The 24,851-nt window shown below is 38.5% G+C and overlaps 1 protein-coding gene across 3 annotated transcripts in view; it reads right to left on the reverse strand.

The window, feature by feature from the left end:
* The window catches only part of DESI2 (desumoylating isopeptidase 2), a 58,864-nt gene that overhangs the window by 16,983 nt on the left and 17,030 nt on the right, over positions 1–24,851 (reverse strand). For 2 of the 3 annotated variants that reach the window (XM_003807991.6, XM_008960092.5), the window contains exons 2-4: positions 5,362–5,434; positions 2,687–2,780; positions 3–144 (exon numbers count right to left, since the gene is read on the reverse strand). In XM_003807991.6, the coding sequence (XP_003808039.1) occupies positions 3–144; positions 2,687–2,780; positions 5,362–5,434 (309 nt within the window). Of the gene's footprint in view, positions 1–2; positions 145–2,686; positions 2,781–5,361; positions 5,435–10,095; positions 10,156–24,851 lie in introns of those variants that run through there. The other variant, XM_008960093.4, reaches the window with a different exon arrangement.

A 24,851-nucleotide genomic window follows, 5' to 3' on the forward strand; every position in this document is an offset into this window, starting at 1 on the left:
ACCTCTGATAAAGCTGAAGAAAAATGATTGCAGTTTTTATGCATTAAATGATAAGCATTGCCTTTGTATTCTTTTCCCAGTTCTTCTACAATTTTTTCTATATCATCTTCTAGGAAGTCCGTGCTCCCTAAAACAACAGCTTCTCTTAAAGAACAAAAAGAAAAAAAAGAGAAGGAAAAATAAGGACATAGTTGTGTCAAATATTTATAAAAAGCATGTTTAAATACTTGCTTATTTCCAGGAATATTATGATTGACATAACAAATCAGGGTTAATATAACAAGACTAAAAGTGAAACAAGATACTTTAAAAGTCCTATTTTAGTTTCTACTTTTCGGCAATAAACTCTTAAGTATATTACCTATGAATACTACAAAAGCACAAGTCATTTTCTTTATGAAATATATGTCCTTATGTAACATGTAATATTACAGTTATTTTCACAACTATTGTATGAGCAGTTATATTATTAGGGAACCAGATCCATGCTGCAAATATTCCTGCGTAATTTCACTTGCCATTTAAGGGCTGGCCATAATGTCACCTAGAAACAAACTTTTAAGTTATCTGTCACTGTGCTGCAATGAGACAAACTGTCAAATCTGACTAAACGTTTTTTAAAAAGAAGGACCCTGGCGGGGTATGGCGGCTCACGCCTGTAATCCCAGCACTTTGGGAGGCCGAGGTGGGCAGATCACCTGAGGTCAGGAGTTCGAGACCAGCCTGGCCAACACGGTGAAACCCCCGTCTCTAAAACAATACAAAAATTAGTCGGGCATGATGGCAGGTGCCTGTAATCCCAGCTACTTGGGAGGCTGAGGCGGAAGAATCGCTTGAACGCAGGAGGCGGAGGCTGCAGTGAGCCGAGATCGTACCACTGCACTCCAGCCAGGGTGACAGAGCAAGACTCCATCTCTAAACAAACAAAAATAAAAAGGACTCCAAACTACTACCTTGGAAAGGCGACAGACATTATCCAAGAGAAAGTGGAATTTTAGTCAGATAAAAGGCATCCAAGGAACCTGAAAATACTTAGAAAATCCTTTTATCAAGTAGTCTTGCCAAAAGAGAGCCCGAAGGAGTGGATTCAGGATGGTATCATAGCACTTACGTGCGAAAATCTTTCAATTCAGTGATAGGCTAAGAGAACTATGAACTTAGTAGAGGGCTTAATGTGTAGCTCTCTACTGAAGTTTAATGTTGGAACCTCATTTCACTGTCTCTTTTTCACTGGGCAAGCCATCTATTATAGGCCCAGAAGTTTAAAGCTCCTTGAAACTCACATTCTAAATATCACTTTTTTTTTTTTTTTTTTTTTTTGGTGAGACGGAGATTTACTCTTGTTGCCCAGGCTGGAGTGCAATGGCGCGACCTCAGCTCACCGCATCCTCTGCCTCCCAGGTTCAAGCAATTCTCCTGCCTCAGCCTCCCGAGTAGCTGGGATTACAGGCATGTACCACCATGCCTGGCTAATTTTATATTTTTAGTAGAGACGGGGTTTCACCGTGTTGCCCAGGCTGATCTCGAACTCCTGACCTCAGGTGATCCGCCTGCCTTGGCCTCCCAAAGTGCTGGGATTACAGGCATGAGCCACTGCACCCGGCCCTAAATATCACTTTAAATACAAACCTCAATTAAGGAATGAAAATTTTATTATTAACATTTATATTCTCATTCTCAGCAAACTATCACAAGGACAGAAAACCAAACACCGTATGTTCTCACTCATAGGTGGGAACTGAACGATGAGAACACTTGGACACAGGGCGGGGAACATCACACACCAGGGCCTGTCGTGGGGTGGGAGCCTGGGGGACGGATAGCATTAGGAGAAATACCTAATGTAAATGATGAGATGATGGGTGCTGCAAACCAACATGACACATGGATACCTATGTAACAAACCTGCACGTTGTGCACATGTACCCTAGAACTTAAAGTATAAATAAAAAAAATTATATTCTCACTGCTTTTTATTACTCATAAGACTCCAGTGAACACTTACATCCATATATTTTAGGTTTATCATTACATGTAATACATGTACCTTAACAATGGATTCTACGCTAATCAACTGTTTAATTATTTCAAACGTGTAAAGTGTCCCTTTCATTGGGACAATAAAGACATTTTTAATTTGCTAGGTAGGTCACAATAAAACTTTTTCTCCTTTCAAACAGGAGATTGAGGGGAAGAAATCATTAGAAAGGAGTTTCCTGGGCTGGGCGTGGTGGCTCACGCCTGTAATCCCAGCACTTTGGGAGGCCGAGGCAGGTGGATCACCTGAGGTCAGGAGTTCAAGACTAGCCTGGCCAACATGGCGAAACTCCGTCTCTACTAAAAATACAAAAATTAGCCGGGCGTCGTGGTGCACGCCTGTAATCCCAGCTACTTGGGAGCCTGAGGCAGGAGAATCGCTTGAACCTAGAAGGCGGACGCTGCAGTGAGCTGAGATCACGCCACTTCTCTCCAGCCTGGGAGACAGAGTGAGACTCCATCTCAAAAAAAAAAGGAAAAGAAATGAGTTTCCTGAGGCAAACTTGAGTTATATAAAATGTCAGCAATTAAAACAAAGAGACATTTTTAACTTCTTGGGTTTGTTTTGATTTACAGAATGAATTCTGTATACCTGAAAACAAGCTATGGCACCTAAGACAGTGTAATAAAAATTATCCTCCCTACTTACTTAAATTTAAATGTTTCTCCTAGTTCAGAAGCATTTCCTGGGGAAATTTCAAATATTCCAGAAAAGGGGTAAGGATGGCCACCATAAGCAAATTCTGAAAAGAGAAAACTCATGATTTTTAGTATGTATCACATAAAATTTAACCAGAATGCTGAATTAGCTTTAATAATTGAGGATAACAGTGACACCATCTAAATATTTTTCAGTTTATAAAATGCTTTCACAAATATCTCACTTAGCTATTACTCGTATAAACAGTTGTCACAAAAGACCCGAAACTCAAATAACAGAAGACACTCAAAGATATTCTTGCCTGCCATATTTCCCTTTCTTATCATGGCAGGAAGAGAGTGACCAACACACAGAGGTATATACAGTTCTCTCTGCCTGTCTATATCATGCCAGTCTAGGCAGGTGGTCAGTTCAGTGTTTTGCCACTTTCTAAGTTAAAGTGATCCAATTTCAAACACATATCTTACTGGAGAAACTGTCTAGTAACAGTGAGTTTCATGGTTTCTGGGATAAAGACTATTGGTTTATCTTTGAGTAGGGTGGAACATTACCAAACCTAAAACACTACTCAATTCTCTTCATTTAAGAAAAAAATAAACTGCCAAATTAACACACATACCCATCCACCCTCCCATCCAATCACCACAGCAAGTCTTTTAGCTAGGATAAACTATTTTTTGACTGTACATCCAATACAAAATGTACATCAGATACAAACCCTGGAGAACAAAATGGAGAATAATTTTAGATAAAAAATTCCTGTAATTTTCTGTTATTTCACTTAGATATTTCAGTGGCTAAGTCTTAGTAGACAAATTTAAAGAATTCCAAACCATGCTTAAATCAACTTCATCACTTTAAAAATATACCTTAAAAGGTCTTAGAACAAAGCACAGGAAAGAACAGGCAGATACTAAATTTACTTTTAATTCAGACCTGTTCAAAAAAAGCAACGATGTAGTTTGAGAAATAAAGTGGCTATTTTGAAATATAATTTTTAAAGTTTTTTAGTGACAAAATTTTACAAAATATTGTAGATTATCAGGTTGGAAAGGATAAGATTATATTTGGATTCTTAACTTTCTCAATTATAGTAAGGAAAGTCACAGACCCATTCTTTTATTTAAAAAGCAATCACTAATTTTCAGGAATATATTAATATTTGATTCTAGCTTTACTAAATTTACATGAACATGTTTTGAAACATGTTTCTAATTATTACTAAATAATTTTATGAAGGGGAGCAATGATTAGGGAGATAATAGAGCCACGGACTAGCACACAAGAACATTTGGGTTCAAGTTTGAGTTAATTATTAGCATTATGACTTCCAGCAGGTTTGGGCCTCAGTTTCTTCAGCTGAAAAATGGAGAAGATGGCACCTGCCCTTACCTAACCCACCATGATCATGTGGTTCAAAACTTGATGGCATTTTAAGAACGGTAACACATCACACAAATTCAAGAAATACACATGCAAATTTGGCAAAAGCCAAATCAGCCAAAAGAGTAACCCCACAGACTATGATCCCACCCACAGCAATACTCCCAAGCATGAAACTTCCAGCAAGAGCCCCTCAGTATTTCCTGGGATTATTTGGTAGATGCAGACTTTCAAGTAAAATAGAGCTTAAATGGCAGATTTTTATAGCCAACATTTAATATGCTAAACTTCACCTGGAAGCAGGTAAAACGGAATATAAAAAAGAGTATAACCACCATACTGACACATTTAAGTAAATGAGTCTTTTCTTTATATTGGTTAAAACTGGTGTATAGTGTTCAGGGGTAACCCTCAGTAAATTGCAATAATATATTCTTAAGAGGTCACAAAGACTGCCTAGCTGAAGCGAACAAAGGCATTTCTGCTATAGGGTTAGTTTATAATTCAAAATGATACATTGAATGAAATCAGCAATGTGATCTGTCTTACGCAGACCATTACTATTAGTTACAACTTGATCAGGGGTAGATTATCTTGCATCAAGAGTAGGAATTAGCACAGTGGAAAAAAACTGTTGAAAACACAGCTGCTTGGTTTGAGTGACTCCTGACATGTTTATCCTAATAAAGGGTTTTAATAAGGAGAATGAAAAGGGCTGAGTTAATGACAAAGGGCATGATTAGATGTAATCATGGCAGGATTTGCTCAGCAATGTTTTTAGACTTCAACAACTTATAGATTTTGTAAGACGTATAGGTCTACAAACCAAATTTATTACTTAAATTCCCTCAGGAAATTGGTATTTCAAGTCTGACACTTTCTAGCACCAACCTTTCCGACCAAAATTATTGTTTTTATCATGCTATTTTCAAAATGCAAGGTTTCTTAGGAGCTCCAATATATATGAGAACAAAACAAACTGTCATTTTATGACAATCACAAAAGGAAAATATTTTTTAAAACATAGTATTTAGAATAAAAGATAAAGTGAATGAAGCAAATGTATATTCTTGTATTTTGAGTACTTTCTCCCCAAATACATTCTACTTTGGGCATTTTTCCAAAACGCAGTATAAATGAATATGGGGAGATTTTCTTCTACTTTCTGTAATAACATATGCAAGTGGTTAAAAAAAGAGAAAGACCTATAGTTATGATTTTGCAACTCTTTTAAAGTACAAAATCTTCAGAGAGTATATTTAGACTGTGTGTACACGTACCTCTGCCATAGACTTCAATTCCTGAATGAAAAACTCCAATTCCAATGGATGAGGTATATTCGTTCATCCAATACTGAGAAAAAAAGAAAGAAAAGATTCAGAATACCTGTTCATTTACAACTCAACTCCGCGCTACAGAAGTGACGGCTCCCCAGTCTTTCACTCTGAAACTCCCATGATAACGATCCAGTGGTCCTGTCTCTGTGGCTCTGTGCCTTTGCCTGTACCACATCTGGAATGCCTTCCTGGGTCAAAATGATTGTCGCGATTTGAGTATAAGCACATTATCTAAGGCTTCTAGGGGAAGCAATACAATTAAAAGCTTGATCAGTCTGTGGGGCGGTGGGGGGGAGAGATTATATAAGAGCTCTGCTGTTAGTGACTTACACACACACACACACACACACACACAGAGTGTGCTTTCATATCTATTTTTCTCCTATCCTAAGCTTTTCTTCTTATTCTCTGGTGAGCTCCCTGAAAGCATAAATATTTTATTCTTTTTCAACAAACATTTACGGCATGTATCATGTGTCCTGATTCAGCTCAAAGTTTGATAATGGTAATAATATAGGAATAAACAATGCACAAAGGTTAGAACAACATTCTTACTTCTTACCATTAGCATGAATAAAAACCTCCCAGAAAAGTAATATCTGAACTGAGTCTTTGGGAACAAATCAGATTTCCCAGTAAGAAAACTGGGCCATGGGGCCCATGGGGATGGACAGAAATGCCAGGAAGAGGGAAGAGGATGTACATAGGTTATATGATAAGAAATTACAGGAAATGACTGTGAAAGGGGTTAAAAAGGTGAAGTGGAGGGGGTTAAACTGAGAAAAAGGTAAATGAGTTAAGAGCTCACTAAACAAAACACTTAGGCAACACTCAAAAGTGTTACAAACCTATTGGATGTCTCCCAGGTTAGGGGACAGATAATTTATCTTTAATTGTTCTAGGTTTACTCAAGTCTTAACCTTGGCTCCAGACCCCTAGCCAGTCTTTCTCAGACCTACACACATTCTCACGCATTGCTGGAAGAAGCATAAATGAACAAGTCAGTTGTGTTTTTTTCTAAAATGTACCTGGGGCCGAGCATGGATAAAAATAAAATAAAACGTACCTGGAAGAAGAATTAAGCAATCATAAATAAATATATGAAAAAGAACAAGGAATTTTCCCATCTAGAAATTGAAATATTCATTAAAACAATATGGCATTGTTGCAGGAACAGATCCTGGTACAGACCCTTGTATATATAAGAATTTGATATATGATAAAGGAGATATTTAAAATTAATGACAAAGTATGACTTACTAAAAGCAAGTTGACAAAATTGATTATGCATAAATTTCATGTATAAAAATTCTAGTGTGTCTAAAAATAACTATATATGGATAGAAGGGAATAGAGTTTTAAAAATTTTAGGTGGGAAAAGACAACCTAAGTAAAGCAAAATCCTAGAATTTACAGAGGAAAATATCAACAGATATTCTACATAAAAATGTACAACTTTTTATTTTATAAAACTACATAAAAACAAGATAAAAAGATAAATAATATGCAAAAAGAGAGAATCTGTGTGGATATAACAAAGATTCATATGAGAATATAAGTATCCCTCTCGATCGGAATTTTTTGAGTTCCTGATTTTGGAGAGCCAGAATTTGGATGGCAAGTTAGGAAACGAAGGATACATTTTTTTATGTGAATCAATTTGATTTTGGAAGGAGAGTAGTAAGATTACATACAGTAAGGATTCTTCAAAACATTTACCCAAATCTATTTAATCCCAGAGTTTGGGCAGCAGCAGTTCAGATATGAGTATACTTGTGAAAATCAATGAAAGTGACTTAACCATTTCACCTTCTGGAATCTATTCTATAGAAATACTAGTACATATGCAAAGGCATGTCCCAGGATATTAACTGTAGTTGTCTACAAGTACTGAAAAACTGAAGTCTAAATATCAATAGAGAAATGGCTAATTATGGTACATTCATATTATAAACTATCAATCAAAAAAAGAATAAGGTTGACTTGGGAAAATTAGCTGAGATTTTTTTTTTTAAAAAGAAAAAAGAATGAGGTAACTCGATAGATATTTAAAAACCACATAAAATAAAAAGATCAAGTCAAAATATGTGTAGCATGATCACATTTTTGAAAAATAAGTTAGCCTGAGGATATACTTACATGTTAAGTATGGGATGACAAAATCAAACTACCACCAATTGCAACAAAAGAAAGGTCTGAAGCACCTGTGTTCAACTGTTAACAATTTGGCCGAGAGGAGTACATGTGGCTAGGGTGGGAGTGGAGGACTAAAATGCAATACTTTCAGTTTTAGCTCCATACATTCAGGATTGTTTGTTCTTCTAAATTTGATAAAGAGTATTACTTTTATAGTTAAAAATGTTATTTTAAAGTAAAATGCTATTATCTTAGTTTAACAGGTTTTTATTTATTTGAATCTTTATACTATAGTAAGAGAATAGGTTGCACATATAAAAAACCATAAGCATAAGACTATTAACTGCAGTATTATTTATGTTAGTAAAATGTTGACAACAGCCTAAATGTTCATTTATAGGGTCCTAGTTACATAAACTATGATATATCTATATAATGGAATACTCTTTAGCCATAAAAAGAGGGGAAGGGCTCAGTGTGGTGGCTCACACCTGTAATTCCAGTACTTTGGGAGGTTGAGGCGGGAGGACAGCTTGAGGCCAGGAGTTCAAGACCCCCCTAGGCAACACAGGGAGACCCAATCTCTTAAAAAAAAAAAAAAAATTAGCCAGGTACCCGTGGTCCTAGCTACTTGGGAGGCTGAGGTGGGAGAACTGAGCCTGGGAGTTTGAGGTTGCAGTGAGCTATGATCACACCACTGCACTCCAGCCAGGGCAACAAAGTGAGACCCTGTCTCTAAAAAAAAATTCAAAAAGTGTTGGGGGAGGGGTGATGCTCTTAAGGAACTAAGAGGAAGAGGAAGTAATTTCCAGGATATATTTGTTAGGGAAACAAAAGCAAGTTGCAAAGTAATATATGGCAAAAGGCTGGGCGCAGTGGCTCACGCCTGTAATCCCAGCACTTTGGGAGGCTGAGGTGGGCGGATCACAAGGTCAGGAGATCAAGATCATCCTGGCTAACATGCTGAAACCCTGTCTCTACTAAAAATACAAAAAATTAGCCGGGCGTGATGGCGGGCACCTGTAGTCCCAGCTACTCAGGAGGCTGAGGCAGGAGAATGGCATGAACCTGGGAGGCGGAGCTTGCAGTGAGCCGAGATCGCGCCACCGCACTCCAGCCTGGGCGACAGAGCGAGACTCTGTCTCAAAAAAAGAAAAAAGTAATAATATATGGCAAAGACTTAGACTCCTGAACCTTCTCCTAGGCCCATGTGTACACGTACTTGTAAAATCAGGTTTTAGCAAAGAATCTTGCTAATTCAGTTCAGCAAGAACCCCCAACCCTTGCTATCTGATCACCTCCATATCTGGTCAGGTTCCTCATCCTCCACCATCCCCCTGGTGATGCCAGATCTTCACTAGGAAATGTGTTAGGTTGGTTTAGCCAGAACCCCCCTGATCCCTAATGTTTCCTCTTAGAAATTTTCCATCCACTGACCCTCCACCCTGCTCCCTGGCTGCAAATTCCCATTTGCCCATGCTGCGTTTGGAGTTGAACACAGTTTCTCTACTCCACTGCAAAATCCCATTGCCATGGCCCCTCTACCTATCACAATGGTCTTGAAAAGAGTTTGCCTTACTGTGCTTTAACAAATATCACTGAGTTTTTTTTTTTTTTTTTGACAGCACACTATATACATGCTTTTGTATGAGAATGTCTGTATCTACATCTTACAGCCAGCAAACAACTCCTGCAGACCAATCTGGCCCCCCACCTGTCTTTGCAAATAACGTTTTATTGGAACACAGCCACGCTCATTTGTTTGCAAATTGTCTATGTGGCTTTTATGCCACAATGGCAGAGTTGAGTGTGATACATAACCAAAATATTTACTATCTGGTTATTTACAGAAAAAGTTTGTGTAAGATCCCTGTCATATGCAAATATCTATTTTTTTACAAAAAAGAAAAAGAAGAAAAAACCAGAAAATTATGAAAATAGTTACCTACCAGAGGTGGATGAAAGGGAAAGAGATAGGAGACTTCCTGGGATATCTTTTCATATATAGTTTTGACATTTGAACGACGTAAATGTTTTTCACAAAGTTAAACTTTGAAACAGAAAAAGAAGTGAGAAGTGAAGCCAGCTGGACTTCCTGGGTCAGGTGGGGGCTTGGAGAACTTTTCTGTCTAGCTAGAGGATTGTAAATGCACCAATCAGCACTCTGTAAAAATGCACCAATCAGCGCTCTGTAAAAAACAGACCAATCAGCACTCTGTAAAATGGACCAATCAGTGGGATGCGGGTGTGGCCAAATAAGGGACTAAAAGCTGGCCACCCAAGCCAGCAGCCACAACCTGCTCAGGTCCCCTTCCACGCTGTGGAAGCTTTGTTCTTTCGCTCTTCACAGTAAATCTTGCTGCTGCTCACTCTTTGGGTCTGCACTACTTTATGAGCTGTAACACTCACCACAAGGGTCTGCGGCTTCATTCCTGAAGTCAGCGAGACCACGAACCCACTGGAAGGAAGAAACTCTGGACACATCTGAACATCTGAAGGAACAAACTCCGGACACACCATCTTTAAGAACTTAACACTCACCACGAGGGTCTGCGGCTTCATTCTTGAAGTCAGTGAGACCAAGAACCCACCGGAAGGAACCAATTCTGGAAACAGAAGTACACCTCAAAACCGAAGTCAAACAAAAACAAACGAACCTAGTTGTGTATCAAATTGATAATCACACAGATAATAAAAAAGAAATTAACTTCTGAATACAGTATTCTGTCTATATACCCTTACTGAGATATATACTAAGGACAAAATGAAGTGCAAAGAAATCTCAAACTGAGACGTGTTGTTCATAGTGGTACTGGTGTAATTCCAAAACTATTTGTATGTACTACAGGACGTGTATGTAGCAAGAGGTGGGCAGCTGTGGGTGCAAGAGATCTAGGTTGTGCGTTCCTTATGAGAATCTAACAAATGCCTGATGATCTGAGGTGGAACAGCTTCATCTTGAAACCATCCTCCCTCCCCCGCCCCAGGTCCATGGCAAAATCATCTTCCACGAAACTAGTCCCTGATGCCAAAAAGGTTGGGGACTGCTATGCTCTAGTAGAGAGCAAGTGAGTACATATACTGATGGTGGGAACCAGAGTTGTCAGGGTAGTAGAGGGAGATAAAAAACACAGAAGAGGAAATGGAATGGAAGAAGCCCGTGGTACTGGATTGTAACGGGAGGCATCTGTATAAACTCATAAAGAATATATATTATTACCTAGCTTGCCCACTGAAGTAGAAGCAATGAACACACTGTCCAGATCTTGGTTTCTCTTCCTAAAAGGAATCAGGACTCTGGAGAAATGGTTGATTCAAAGTTAGGGCAAAAATGTGTAAGGTGAGACTTGCTCAAAGAATGATGGCCACATGTCAAGATTATAGAGAAGCTGGCCTAAAGCAGTTTTCATTAGTCAACTATGGGAAAAGGTGAACATCAAAAAGAATAATGATAATGGACTATAGCATATTGAATAAAAAGACTATCTCAGAGTCCATGGTAATACTTAAAAAAAAAAAAAAAAGTAAAAGGAGGAAAGCTCTTTTTTTAATAGAAGAAAGCCAGCTAGTACAAGTAGACGAAAGGGCAAAATTAGGCAATCACCATTTTGTTGCCACCAGTTGAGTCAGGCAAAGATCATGGATGATAAAACAATTAGAAGAAAGGCTGTTTAAGAATGATATACACATTGTCTCAAAGTATCACCTCCTTCTCCCCTGCCATTTCTCCCCATTTTTTGCACCAATGTCACTTGCCAACCCCCACTATTTTTCCTAAATAACAAAGAAAAAAGATATCTTTGCAATGGAAAAATATGGTATATATCACCTTATCAATACTAAGTGATTGAACTGAGCATCGTTAATAGTTGGACCAATTGATATTATGTGCCTTTGGATGTGACGAAATACAAAAGCTACATTTGCTTTGTTAGTTTTCCTGTCAAATGTGTTAAACCAGAAGACAACCATAAGGAAAAATCAGGTAAGTCTGGACTATGAGACATTCTACAAGAAAACTGGCCTGGTCTTTTTTTTTTTTTTTTGAGACAGGGTTTGGCTCTGTTGCCCAGGCTGGAGTGCAGTGGCCTGATCTCGGTTCACTGCAGGCAGGGCTCAAACCATTCTCCCACCTCAGTTTCCTGAGTAGCTGGGACTCCAGGCACATGCCACCATGCCCAGCTATTTTTTATACAGACAGGGTTTCATCATGTTGTCCAGGCAGGTCTCGAACTCCTAGGCTCAAGCAATCCACTTGCCTTGACCTCCCAAAGTGCTGGGGTTACAGACATGAGCCACTGTGCCTGGCCATGGATGGCTTGGTTTTTAAAAAAATATCAGTGTTAGCAAAGTCAAAAGAAGGCAGAGGAAGGGTGGGCTACTCTTACGGCAATTCAAGGAAGTGAATGAACCTCGACTGGATCCTAGATTTTTTGTTTAAAAAAAAAAAAAAAAAGGCTAAAAAGAACCATTATTGGAACAATTGGGGAAAACATGAATATAGACTATATATTCAATAATACTACATCAATTAAAAACTTCTTGGGTGTGATAACAGTACTATGGTTAGGTAGAAAATGTCTTTTTTTTTTTTTTTTTTTTTTTTTTTTTTTTTTTGAGATAGAGTCTCTCACTCTGTCACCCAGGCTGGAGTGCAGTGGCGCAATCTGGGCTCACTGCAACCTCCACCTCCCAGGTTCGAGCGATTCTTGTGCCTCAGCCATTGCAGGGGGGATTACAGGCTTGTGCTGAAATACCTGGATAATTTTTGTATTTTTAGTAGAGATGGGGTTTTGGCATGTTGGCCAGACTGGTCTCAAACTCCTGGCCTCAAGTGATCCACCCTCCTTGGCCTCCCAAAGTGCTGGGATTACAGGCGTGAGCCAACACGCCAAGCCAGAAAATGTCTTCTTGGGAAATACATACTAAAGTATTTAGGGATGAAGTGCTATGTTTGTGACTTACTTTCCATGTGATCTGTGTGTGACAGAGTGTAGGACGGGTGTGAGAGAAAGTAAATGTAGCAAAAGGTTAAAAACTGGTACATCTGAATGAAGGGTATATACAGATTGTACTCTTCCTTCAACTTTTTGGGAAGGTTTAAAAATTTTCACAATAAAAAATTTGGGGGAACTAAAGAGAATAATCTAGTCCTCGCCTCCTTACAAGAGATGCATTTCTACGTTTCTTGCTATCCTCTTACTTTCTCCCCCTTTTCGCAGAAAAAGACCAGCCTGGGCAACATGGTGAAACCCCATTTCTACAAAATACAAAAAATTAGCTGGGAGTGGTGGTGCGTGCCTGTAGTCCCAGCTACCCAGGAGGCTGACATGGGAGGATTGATTACCTGAGCCCAGGAGGTCGAGGCTTCAGTGAGCTGTGATTGTGACACTGCACTCCAGCCTGAGCGACTGAGTGAGACCCTGTCTCAAAAAAAAAGAAAAAAAGAGAAAAAGAGTGGAAAATACTGCAAGGTATCACGCCAGTTCACATAAAAATTTTGTTAGGCTTTCTCCAAGTAGTGGTTTCCTTGGCAGCCAACTTCTAGGACTTAAATTGCCTTTTCCAATTGAGAAATCCCATTGTTTATACAGTTTGCAACCAATAATTTGGTCTGTATACTGTTGATTTCCTTAACAACAGCACCAAAAGGTTTTTGTTCCGGATGCAGGCGGCTCTATTTTAAAGTGGGCTATTCTCTTCTTGCAGCATAGCTTCTTTTTCAAAATATAGAATATTTTCCAAAAAGAGATGTATACATAATGGTTTGGCTACAATAATCAAAAGGTTTTAAATGCTTAGTAAATGGAACATTTCCACTTTATGTTCAATATCACTTAATTTTAACAATCTCTTCACAGTTGAGCAGTAAATAGCCTTCTGAAAGTGATTTATTGTAAATTTCCATAACAGGAACCCAAATGTTTTATTAAAAAATGGGAAAGATATTCATGAAAAAGAATTATGCCCGAATGTTGACTTTTGGTAAAGAATTAGGATGAGAATGAACTTATCAGAGTGGGCATCCTAAACTCAGAAATCTTTTATTCTCTGCCTTTTCACAAATGAAAATAATTTCTTCTATGCTTGGGGATTCCATGCTTAGAACTCCTATATGTTGCCTGAGTACTGTACTTCTTCAGTCTGAAAATTCCTTGTATTCAAGATTTTACATTCTAAAAAATAAAGGTATATTTTGACACATTTTGTAAAGGGGAAAACTGTAAAAGGAAACTTAAAAGCAAGAGAAATATTCCATCCAAAAATTTGGTCAGTAGTTTGGAATTCATTATAATGAGATGTGGCCTAAATAAAGTTTCTAAAGAAATGCTGAGACAGTACAATGAAAATGAGTATCTGCTTGCTTTGCAAGTGGTAGTGTTACCTCCACTCTCAGATAGAAAGTTGAACTATCAGGTCAAGTGTTTCTGCTCAAGATTATACAAAGCCCACAAGTTGCTAGGAAAATGATTTCTAAACCTAGAGATATATTCCTTTGGACAGTATTAAACAGTGTAAGTCCACCCCTCACTCCTAACATCATCATCATTATTACTGTTTTTTTTTAGAGACAGGGTCTCACTCTGTCGCCTAGGCTGGAGTGCAGTGGTACGATCATAGCTCACTGCCTCCTCAAACCCCTGGGCTGAAGCAATCCTCCTAACTCAGCCGCCTGAGAAACTGGGACTAGAGGCATGCACCACCATGCCAGGCTAATTTTTTAACTTTTATTTTTGTGGATGCAGGGTCTCGCTATGTTGCCCAAGCTTGTCTTGAACTCCTGGCCTCAAGCAATCCTCCCACCTTGGCCTCCACAAGTGCTGGGATTACAGGTGTGAGCCATGCCCAGTACTGTGCCCAGACTCATTACTGTTATTTTTTTGAAGGCTCTGTTTCAATATTCTGTGCAAGGCAAAAATTAATGTTGACGTTGCTTCTTCATTGTTAGCAATAATAATGATGAACTCAGTAGTTCTTTGTTTTTCACATTTCCTTATATTTTCTATCCTCAGAAAGGACCCCCAGAAGTTGAAGAGTTAATTTCTTTGTAAAGTTAAAGTAGCGATCTATTTACTGGTTAAAAATCTAGGAAGAGACATCTCTACCAACCTAATGGAAATGAAAAGGATTCCAAGGAAGACTAAGAACAACGGTATGCCAACAAATTATATAACTGAGATGAAATGGACAAATTCACAAGCTACCAAAACTGACTCAAGAAGATACAGAAAATCTAAATAACCTCTAATGAGAAAAGAATGAACTAGTAATTTAAACACTACCCACAAAGAAAAGCCCAGGACCAGGGGACTTCACTGGCAAATTCTACTAAATTAAACAAGAATCAATACCAATTCTTCAGAAGCTCTTCCAAAATATAGAAGAAAGGGGAACACTTCCCAACTCATTCTATGAGGCCAGATAAACCTGATACCAAAACAAAGACATCACAAGAAACAGAGACTAATATCTATTATGAAAACAGACTCAAGGATTATATAACATGACCCAGTGGGATTTATCCCTGGAATGGAAGGTGGGCTTAATCTTAAAAAAAAAAAAAAAATTAATGTAATATACCATATAAAGGACAAAAATCCCCATGATCATCCCAATAGACAAAGAAAAGCACTGGACAAAATCCAATACCCTTTCATGATATATATATATATAAAATATATATAATATGTATTTTATACAATATATAAAATATACATTGTATATATTTTTAAAATCTATTCAATAAACTAGGAATAGATGGAAATTTCCCTAAGCTGATAAAGAACATCTATGAAAAACCTCACAGCTAATATCATACTTAACGGTGAAAGACTGAATGCTTTCCCTTTAAAATAAAAAATAAGAGTGTCTGCTCTTGCCACTTCTGTTAAACACTGTGCTGGAGATTCCAGCCAGGGCAATTACTGAAGAAGGAAAAATTAAAGGCATTCAAACTGGAAAAAAAGAAGTAAAATTATCTCATTTTGCAGATGATATGATATTATATACAGGAAAATCATAAGGAATCCACTAAAAAATTACTAAAACTAATAGATAAAAACATTGCAGGGTACAAGATCAATATATAAAAATCGATTGTAGGCCAGGCGCGGTGGCTCACACCTGTAATCCCAGCACTTTGGGAGGCTGAGGCAGGCGGATCACGAGGTCAGGAGATTGAGACCACCCTGGCTAGCACGGTGAAACCCTGTCTCTACTGAAAATACAAAAAATTAGCCGGGTGTGGTGGCAGGCACCTGTAGTTTCAGCTGCTCGGGAGGCTGAGGCAGGAGAATGGCCTGAACCAGGGAGGTGGAGCTTGCAGTGAGCTGAGATCGCACCACTGCACTCCAGCCTGGGAGACAGAGCAAGACACCGTCTCAAAAAAAAATCGATTGTATTTCTATACACTAGCAATAAGCACTCAAAAAATGAAATTAAGAAAATTCCATTTACAGTTACATAAAAAATAAACTTATGGATACATTTAAGAAGTTCATAACCTGTATCTGAAAACTACAAAACATTGTTGAAAAAAATTAAAGAAGACCTAAATAAATGGAAAGACATTCCACGCTTGTGAACTGGAAGATTTAATACTGTTAGGATGGTAATACTCTCCTCTCCCAAGTTGACCTGAAGATTCACTGCCATTCTTGTCAAAATCTCAGCTGCCATTTTTTGCAGAAATTGACAAATTTAAAAATTCATATGGAAATTCAAGAGACCTAGAATAGCTAAAACAATCTTGAAAAAGTTATAGGACTCAGACTTCCTGATTTCAACATTTAGCACAGAGCTACAGTAATCAAGACAGTGTATTACTGGCATAAAGATAGACATACAGATCAATGAAACAGAATTCAGAGTTCAGAAATAAGCCCCTATATTGACGGCCAACTGATCTTTAACAAAGGTGCCAAGACAATTCAGTGGGAAAAGAAGAGTCTTTTCAACAAATAGAACTGAGACAACTGGAAATCCACATGCAAATGAATGAAGCTGTTCTTCTACCTCATGCCATATATAAAAATTAATTTAATGGATCAAAGACCTAAATGCAAGAGCTTAAATTATAAACTCTTGGAAGAGAAGCATATCTTCATGATCTTAGATTACGCAATGGCTTCATAGATATGACACCAAAAGCAAAAGCAACAAAAGAAAAAAATTGATGAAAGCAGAATTTTAAACTTTAGTGCTTTGAAGAACACTATCAAGAAAGTGAAAAGGGAAACCATAGCCTGGGAGAAAATTTTGGCAAGTCATATACCTGACAAGGGACTTATATGTAGAATACATATAAGAACTCTTAGAACTCAACGAGACACATAACCCTACTAAAAAATGGGCAAAGGATCTAAAAAAAAGTATTTCTTCTAAGAAGATACGCAAATTAAAACCACCATTATCTATCATGTCACACCTACTCAGATGACTATAATCAAAAAGACAGATAATAACAAGTGTTAGGATGTGGAGAAATTAGAACTCGAATACATTACTGGTGGGAATGTATCATGTTACAGCTGGCTTGGAAAACAGTTTGGCAGTTCCTCCACAAGTTAAACCTAAAGTTACCATATGACCTAGCAATTTTATTTCTAGGCATATGCCCAAGAGAAATGAAAATATATAGCCACATAAAAACTTGTAATTAATGTTCATGGCAGCATTACTTGTAATAGCCAAAAAGTAGAAACAACTACATGTTTATCAACTGATTACTGGATAAATAAAATGTGGTATTATCCATGAAACGCAATATGATTTCTCAGTAAAAAGGAATGAGGTATTTGATGCATGCTACCACAGGAATGAACCTTGAAAACATTATGCCAGGTGAAAGAAGCCAATCACAAAAGACCACATATTACATGATTCCATTTATATGAAATGCCCAGAATAGGCTACACAGACGGAAAGTAGATTCGTGGTTCTATGACTGGAAGTTTGGGAAGATATGGGAAGTGATTGCTAATGGGTATGGGCTTCTCTCTAGGGTGATGAAAATATCCTAAAATTGATTGTGGTAATGATGGCTTCACAACTGTGAATACACTAAAATTCACCGAATTGTACATTTTAAATGGGTGTACATTTTATATAGTTCATCTAGTATATGAACAGTATCTCAATAAGGCTGTTAAAAAAAAAAAAAAAGACCGTTATGAATAGAAGTAAAGTAAATCGGCCGGGTGCAGTAGCTCACGCCTGTAGCCACTTTGGGAGCAGAGGCGGGTGGATCACCTGAGGTGAGGAGTTCGAGACCAGCCTGACCAATACGGTGAAACCCCGTTTCTACAAAAATTACAAAACAAAATTAGCTGGGCGTGGTGGCGGACGCCTGTAGTTCCAGCTACTTGGGAGGCTGAGGCAGGAGAATTGCTTGAACCTGGGAGGCGGAGGTTGTAGTGAGCCGAGATCGCACCACTGTACTCCAGCCTGGGCAACAGAGCAAGACTCCGTCTCAAAAAAAAAAAAAAAAAAAAAAAAAAGAGACAGAAGTAAAGTAAATCTATTAACTTGTCCCAAATGACAGAAGAGTACACCATTTTCTAGTTGGCAAACCTAAACAAAAACTCTTCTATACATGCCTTGAGCCCCCGAGGATAAACATTCCTTTAGATACAGAACATACTTTGCTCCTTAAAGAATAATTCGGCATTATAACAAAGTTTTTCCTCTGTTAGCAAAATGTGAACCAAGAAATTCACAAAAAGTTTCCATTTCCCTGTTTTTATTATTAGACATGGTCCAATAAAGTTTACTATCAGTGAAATATATAAGTTATGGGAATGGAACTCTCAATGGAAAAAAAGTGGAAAAAAAATACTAGCTACCATAAAACATTTTCTAGTAACACAAGACAGTCCAATTAGTTTCTTGAACTCTCTATACCCAATCAAAAACCTTTAAATAGGTTACTTCTTAAATTACAGGCTGCATTCCTAATTCTAGCCAGCTGCCTTCTAAAAACATCTGCTTTTAGTCACAAGGAAAACAGGATATAAAAAAGGAATATATCAAGAGCAGAAGAAAACAATTCTAAATATGTATTTTGGTCAGCCACTTCACATATGAACAGTAGCACATTTCTGAATAAATGTTTAGAATATACATTATGAAGCGAATAAATTAGATGTTTTTCTTTGGTGTGACTTTTTTTCTTAATAGATTCAGAGGAAAAGAGGGTAAGCCCTTCCAGGGAGAGTTGGTTAGAGAAAGAGATGCCCTCCAAATGCTTCTGCTCCTGTTAGGGCTTCCTAGATCTATTATTAGAGAACACGCCTGGAAGGCTCAATCTTTACAACTGGGCAGGCTGCCTGTGGAAGATGCAAATTTAATTCAAGGTCAGTATGCCTTATCAAGTCCTTCTGCCTCAAAGTCCTGCCAAAGCTATGCAGACAATATGGATGATGTCTATTTTAAGTGAATATTTAGTGAGATAACTGTAAAAAAAACCAAACCAAAACAAAAAAGCATATGAGAACTGAGCCTTTTACAGAATGATTTCAGTTGTGAAACTATCCTACTCCCCTACAATAATGATTTACTGCTGGCAGTTACTCATGCTGAAATAACTGCTATTATTATTATTATTATTATTATTATTATTATTATTATTATTACAGACAGAGTCTCGCTGTCACCCAGGCTGGAGTGCAATGGGGCAATCTTGGCTCACTGCAACCTCTGCTTCCCGAGTTCAAGCGATTCTCCTGTCTCAGCCTCCAGAGTAGCTGGGATTACAGGCATATGCCGCCATGCCCGGCTAATTTTTGTATTTTCAGTAGAGATGGGGTTTCACCATGTTGTCCAGGCTGGTCTCGGACTCCTGACCTCGTGATCCGCCCGCCTTGGCCTCCCAAAGTGCTAGGGTTACAGGCATGAGCCACCACGCGTGGCCAACTGCTATTAATTTTTGAAATCAATAGTAGTGTTTCTCAACGCTTCTCTAACTTGGTGTGTTAGTCCGTTTTTGTGTTGCTATAAAGTAATACCTGAGACTGGGTAATTTATAAAGGAGGTTTAATTGGCTCACAGTTCTGCAGGCTGTACAAGCATGGCTCCAGCATCTGTTTTTGGAGAGGGTCTCAGGAAGCTTCCAATCATGGTGGAAAACAAAAGGAGAGCAGGCACGTCACATGGCGAGAGCAGCAGCAAGAGAGATGGAGAAATGGGGAGGTCCCGGCTCTTTTAAACAACCAGATCTCCCATGAACTGAGTGAGAACTCACTCATCACCAAAGGGATGGCCCTAAGTCATTCATGAGCGATCTGCCCCCATGATTCCAAGACCTCCCACTAGGATCCACCTCCAACATTTCTTGTTTTAGAGATGGAGTCTTGCTATGTTGCCCAGGCTGATCTCAAACTCCTGGCCTCAAGAGATCCTCCTACCTCAGACTCCCAAAGTGTTGGGTATTACAGGCATGAGCCACTGCACCTGGCCTGGAGGTCACATTTCAATATGAGATTTGGAGAGGACAAACATCCAAATCATGTAACTTGGTTTTATCTTTTGTCATTACATTTAAAAATTATTGTACTACTGTCAAAACTTATGTCACATAGCATCTCTTCAGTAAAAATCTCCCTACACAGGTCAAGAGAATTTCTCAAAATTGCTATGAGGAAATTCATGCTTTTGTAGAATACCATAAAATATTGATATGTTTAACCTCATTTTACAAACTAGAAGCTATTTTTCTAACAGAAAATATTATAAACATGCAAAACAAAATCATAGCCAATAACATGTATCCATAAAAGACAAACAAAACAAGCTGGTGAACTAGATATAACTGGATGTTAGCAAGATTTCTGCTGGGTAAGCCTTCATTGATTTTGTTGTCTCAATAGTAGCAGACGCCAAAAGTTTAAAAACACATACTTGAGAAAAATGGATAATCCACGACATTTTTATCCAAATAAAGCCCTAGAAGTTGGCTTTTTATTTGAGCTGGGGGAAGACAACTTTTATTTCTAGAGCTTGGTTCAAGTATAAGAGTATAGTTAGTATTAACATTCAGCAGACTAGTTAAAGAACTATTGCTCTCAGGCAGCTGCCGAAGGTGGGATGAAGAGTTACATATAATGACACTGGGGGCCGGCCTTGCAGAAAAAGGTTAGCACACAAAAGTGGTGCTGTACAAGGGAGGAATATGGCACAGAACATTCGAAGCACATCTACTTAAGGTGGCTATATATTCAAGCTTACCCAGTGCCCAGTGCTGACAACTAGATCATCCCTCAGAGATTACACGAACAATCAGACGTTTTCATTTGAAAGTTAGTTTACAGTTTAATTCTTCTCAAACCCTTCCTAACATACCAAAGGAAAACAGTAAAGCAGCCAGATGCTACCACAAAATAGTATCTCTTAAACCGCGGAACAGTAGAAGAGTTACCACAACATCCCAATGTCAACTACCTATGTAAACCATTTGTACCGAAGATATCATTTGGTCAGTTTAATCCAAGGATCTCCTTCCCTTAGGGTCAAACTAGAAAGCCCACAATGTCCCCCTAGTTCCAGTTTAGCTCCCAAGAGCGTTTCTTCTATTATATTTTCATTAATCTCAGAGATTACTGCTTGAATTTAAAAAAGATTATCCAAGTATAGTAACTAACACAAATTGAAGCATTTGGACTGTAGTGAAGGCGGCAATTAGACTAAGTTGGGAGACCTATGTGCTTTGCCTTGGTTTGTTCATATGTATTTGATAACTTTTTAAGGTACTCAATCTGTCTCAAAAAGTGTTTGATTCTAATTCAGAATCCTGGAGCCAGAATGTCTTGGTTGAAGTCCACTATTTGCTAGTTGTATGGCTTTGGGAAAGATAGTTACCTCTCTGTCCCTTGACGTCCTTACTTACAAAATGGGGATAACAAATACAATCTACCTCAGAGGACTGTTATGAAGAATAAATAAATTAGTATGTATAAAGTACTTAGAAGAGTGCTTGTCCCATAAAGATTATTATGAGTATTAGTTGTAGCCAGAACGCGTATTTATTGGCAATATGATCCTTCCCTCAAATTTTGTTCTACATATTGGGGAAGATTGTATGCATGTGTAAATAGACAGATGAGTTCTGGTTATCTGTACAGTGTCAAAATTTTCAAGAATTTTTGGGAGTTGATGTCAAATTACCAAGAGTAGTGACTCACCAAAATGAATAGCAAACAATGGTAGAGTTAATTTGATTCTATTTAAAGACTCCTACAAGAATTATTTATATTCTGCCGGGTGTGGTAGCACATGCCTGTAATCCCAGCACTGTGGGAGGCCGAGGCAGGTGGATCACTTGCGGTCAGGAGTTCAAGACCAGCCTGACCAATATGATGAAACCCCATCTCTACTAAAAATACAAAAATTAGCTGGGTGTGGTGGCATGTGCCTGTAATCCCAGCTATTCAGGAGGCTGGGACAGGAGAATCACTTGAACCCAGGAGGCAGAGGTTGCAGTGAGCCAAGATTGTGCCATCGCACTCCAGCCTAGGCAACAAGAGCGAAACTCCCTATCAAAAAAAAAAAAAAAAGAATTATTTATATTCTTGAGAAGTATAGGTCTCAGTAAAAGGCTTCTTCAAGTAAGACAGTAGTTTTAAAGGATGCCTATATATTAGTGAAGTACATAAGCAGAGGGCTGGAGAACCACATCTTACTTTGGTGCCAGGACCTTACAGCCCTGTACTTGCTTAAGTCCATGGAGATAGTAATTACACAGAAGGTGGCCAAGGAATGACCACTAATACTAATACACACTTACCTCCTCTGACACCATCCAGTGTCACTGAAGTCTAGTTTCTTTTTTTCTTTTTTTGAGATGGAGTTTTGCTCCTGTTGTCCAGACTGGAGTGTAATGGTGCGATCTTGGCTCACCGCAACCTCTGCCTCCCGGGTTCAGGCAATTCTCCTGCCTCAGCCTCCCAAATAGCTAGGATTACAGGCATATGCCACCACGCCCAGCTAATTTTGTATTTTTAGTAGTGATGGGGTTTCTCCATATTGGTCAGGCTAGTCTCGAACTCCTGACCTCAGGTGATCCGCCCACCTCGGCCTCCCAAAGTGCTGAGATTACAGGTGTGAGCCAGAGCAACTGGCCAGTCTAGTTTCTTTTTTTAAGCAAGAATAAAAAGGTTTTCTTATTAAGATTCTGAAAAGAAGAAAGTAAAATGTACAAGTTTAATAAAAACAGGTTTTCTGGCCAGGCACGGTGGCTCATGCCTGTAATCCCAGCACTTTGGGAGGCCAAGGTGGGACAATCACTTAAGCCCAGGAGTTCAAGACCAGCCTGGGCCACATAGTGAGACCCTATCTCTACAAAAAAATTAAACAATTAGCCGGGTGTGGCGGTGCATAGTCCCAGCTACTCAGGGGGCTGACGTGGGAGGTTTGTTGGAGGTTGGGAGGTCAAAGCCTGCAGTGAGCCATGACTATGCCACTGCATTCTAGACTGGGTGTCAAAGTAAGACCCTGTCTCACAAAAAAGGGCCTTTCAAAATATTTTTAAGAAGCATTCTAAAGTATTAATATGATAAAAGGGAAGAGAAAAAAATTGCAGAAAAATTATCCTCTTAAAATATGGGGGAAGGCAATAACTACAAAAATAAGTAGTTACTTTTGGGCTCAATCTTGCCTCAATGGAAAAAACTGGCCTAAATATTTCCATTCATTATTTTAAAGTATTGTTTACAGAAACGAATTGATTGTGCTATATTACTGTCATGTTATTCTTCAGATAGAGAACGTTCATTAAACTTCATTTTTGTCAATGATTTGCCTCATCAGTTTAATAAAATTTTATGCTTCCTGCTTGAAAGCAACATTGACAAATGCCATCTCTTTTTTCTGTAACTTAAAACACTTAATATAACCACTTAGGGCCTGGGCCTGACTTCCATAAAAGATAGTATTAAATAATCTGGATAAGTATAAGAATAACCATTTCTCCTCAAAAACTAGAATCAGTGTTCATGTTAGAGATTGAGTGAATTGAAGCAAGTGTTTGACTTATTTCTCAAAAAAGGGTGCTCAGGGAAAAGAAGACATTTCAATTTTTGAGTTTTTAAAAAGCCCCATATCAGTTGTGACTAGTGGAGATCGTGGGCTAATTACTGTCTCTGATGTAAGTTTACACTGTTAAACTACCTTACGAGGTCTTGTTGGTACTAATGCATTGAATCCAAGATAAAAATTGAGAAACACTATTCTAGAAAGACCCCCCTAAATTGTATGTCAGTTTAAATCTCATTTTAAAAAGACAGCATACCAGCAGATCTATAAACAAAGCAACTTTGATTGAATAAAACATAGGTATACCTCTTCTGCTGTGTCCAGAACTTTGCTAGACAGTGGGGATACAAAGATGATTAATTCACAGTCCTTGTCCATAAGGAACTCTTAAGTATGTAAATAATCACAATTTGATAAGTGTTCAAACAACAAATGTATACATATAGTCAATACCTCATTTTGTGGATGTCACTCTAAAATGTACTGTCAGCTTTTTCTTTCATAATGAAATAGTCCATGTAAAATACGTAAATTATGTCAGGGATGTTCAGCCAAGTAATTTAACCAAGATCACACAATGAGTGACTACGCTTCAGCACCAGCAATGGCTTGTGTCTTTCAGCCCTCTCACTGGCTGGTCACCTCTGGAGGCCTGCTTCTCTCTGCTATCCTAATGGATCTCCCTAGCCTGTCAGGTGACAGGTGAGAGCCCTAAACCATTGCACTAGTTCAGAGTAAGAGTCAGGACTGAAGAAAAGTTAGGACTGAGGAGGGGGCAGCAAGAGGCTGTACTTGACCTTTTCCTCCTTGGTCAAGCCTGCTTCTGTTATAGCAAGAGGCAGTGTAATGCAGTTTGTGGTACAACCTGGAATCAGGATGCATGGATTTGTATCCTACCCCCTTTTTAGCTGTGTGACCTTGGGAAAGTTAGTTAACTTATCTGTGCCTCTCTAAAATGGGAATAGTAATAATACCTAGCATACAATATCACTGTAAGGATCATGTGAGTCATTTTAACCCACCTCTTTCATCAGCGTGACCTGGATGTGAGACCCGGAGTCAAAGGAGATCATTTTGCAGCTGTAAAATTTGACTGCCCCACTGGATTTTGGACTTGCATGGGCCCTTTAACCCCTCTGTTTTGGCCAATTTCTCCCATTTGGAATGGCTGTATTTATCCAATACCTGTATCCCCATTATATCTAGGAAGTAGCTAGCTTGCTTTTGATTTTACAGGCTCATAGGAAGGGACTTGCCTTGTCTCAGATGAG

This window comes from Pan paniscus, chromosome 1, assembly GCF_029289425.2.
Source record: "Pan paniscus chromosome 1, NHGRI_mPanPan1-v2.0_pri, whole genome shotgun sequence".
Taxonomy (NCBI): Eukaryota; Metazoa; Chordata; class Mammalia; order Primates; family Hominidae; genus Pan; species Pan paniscus.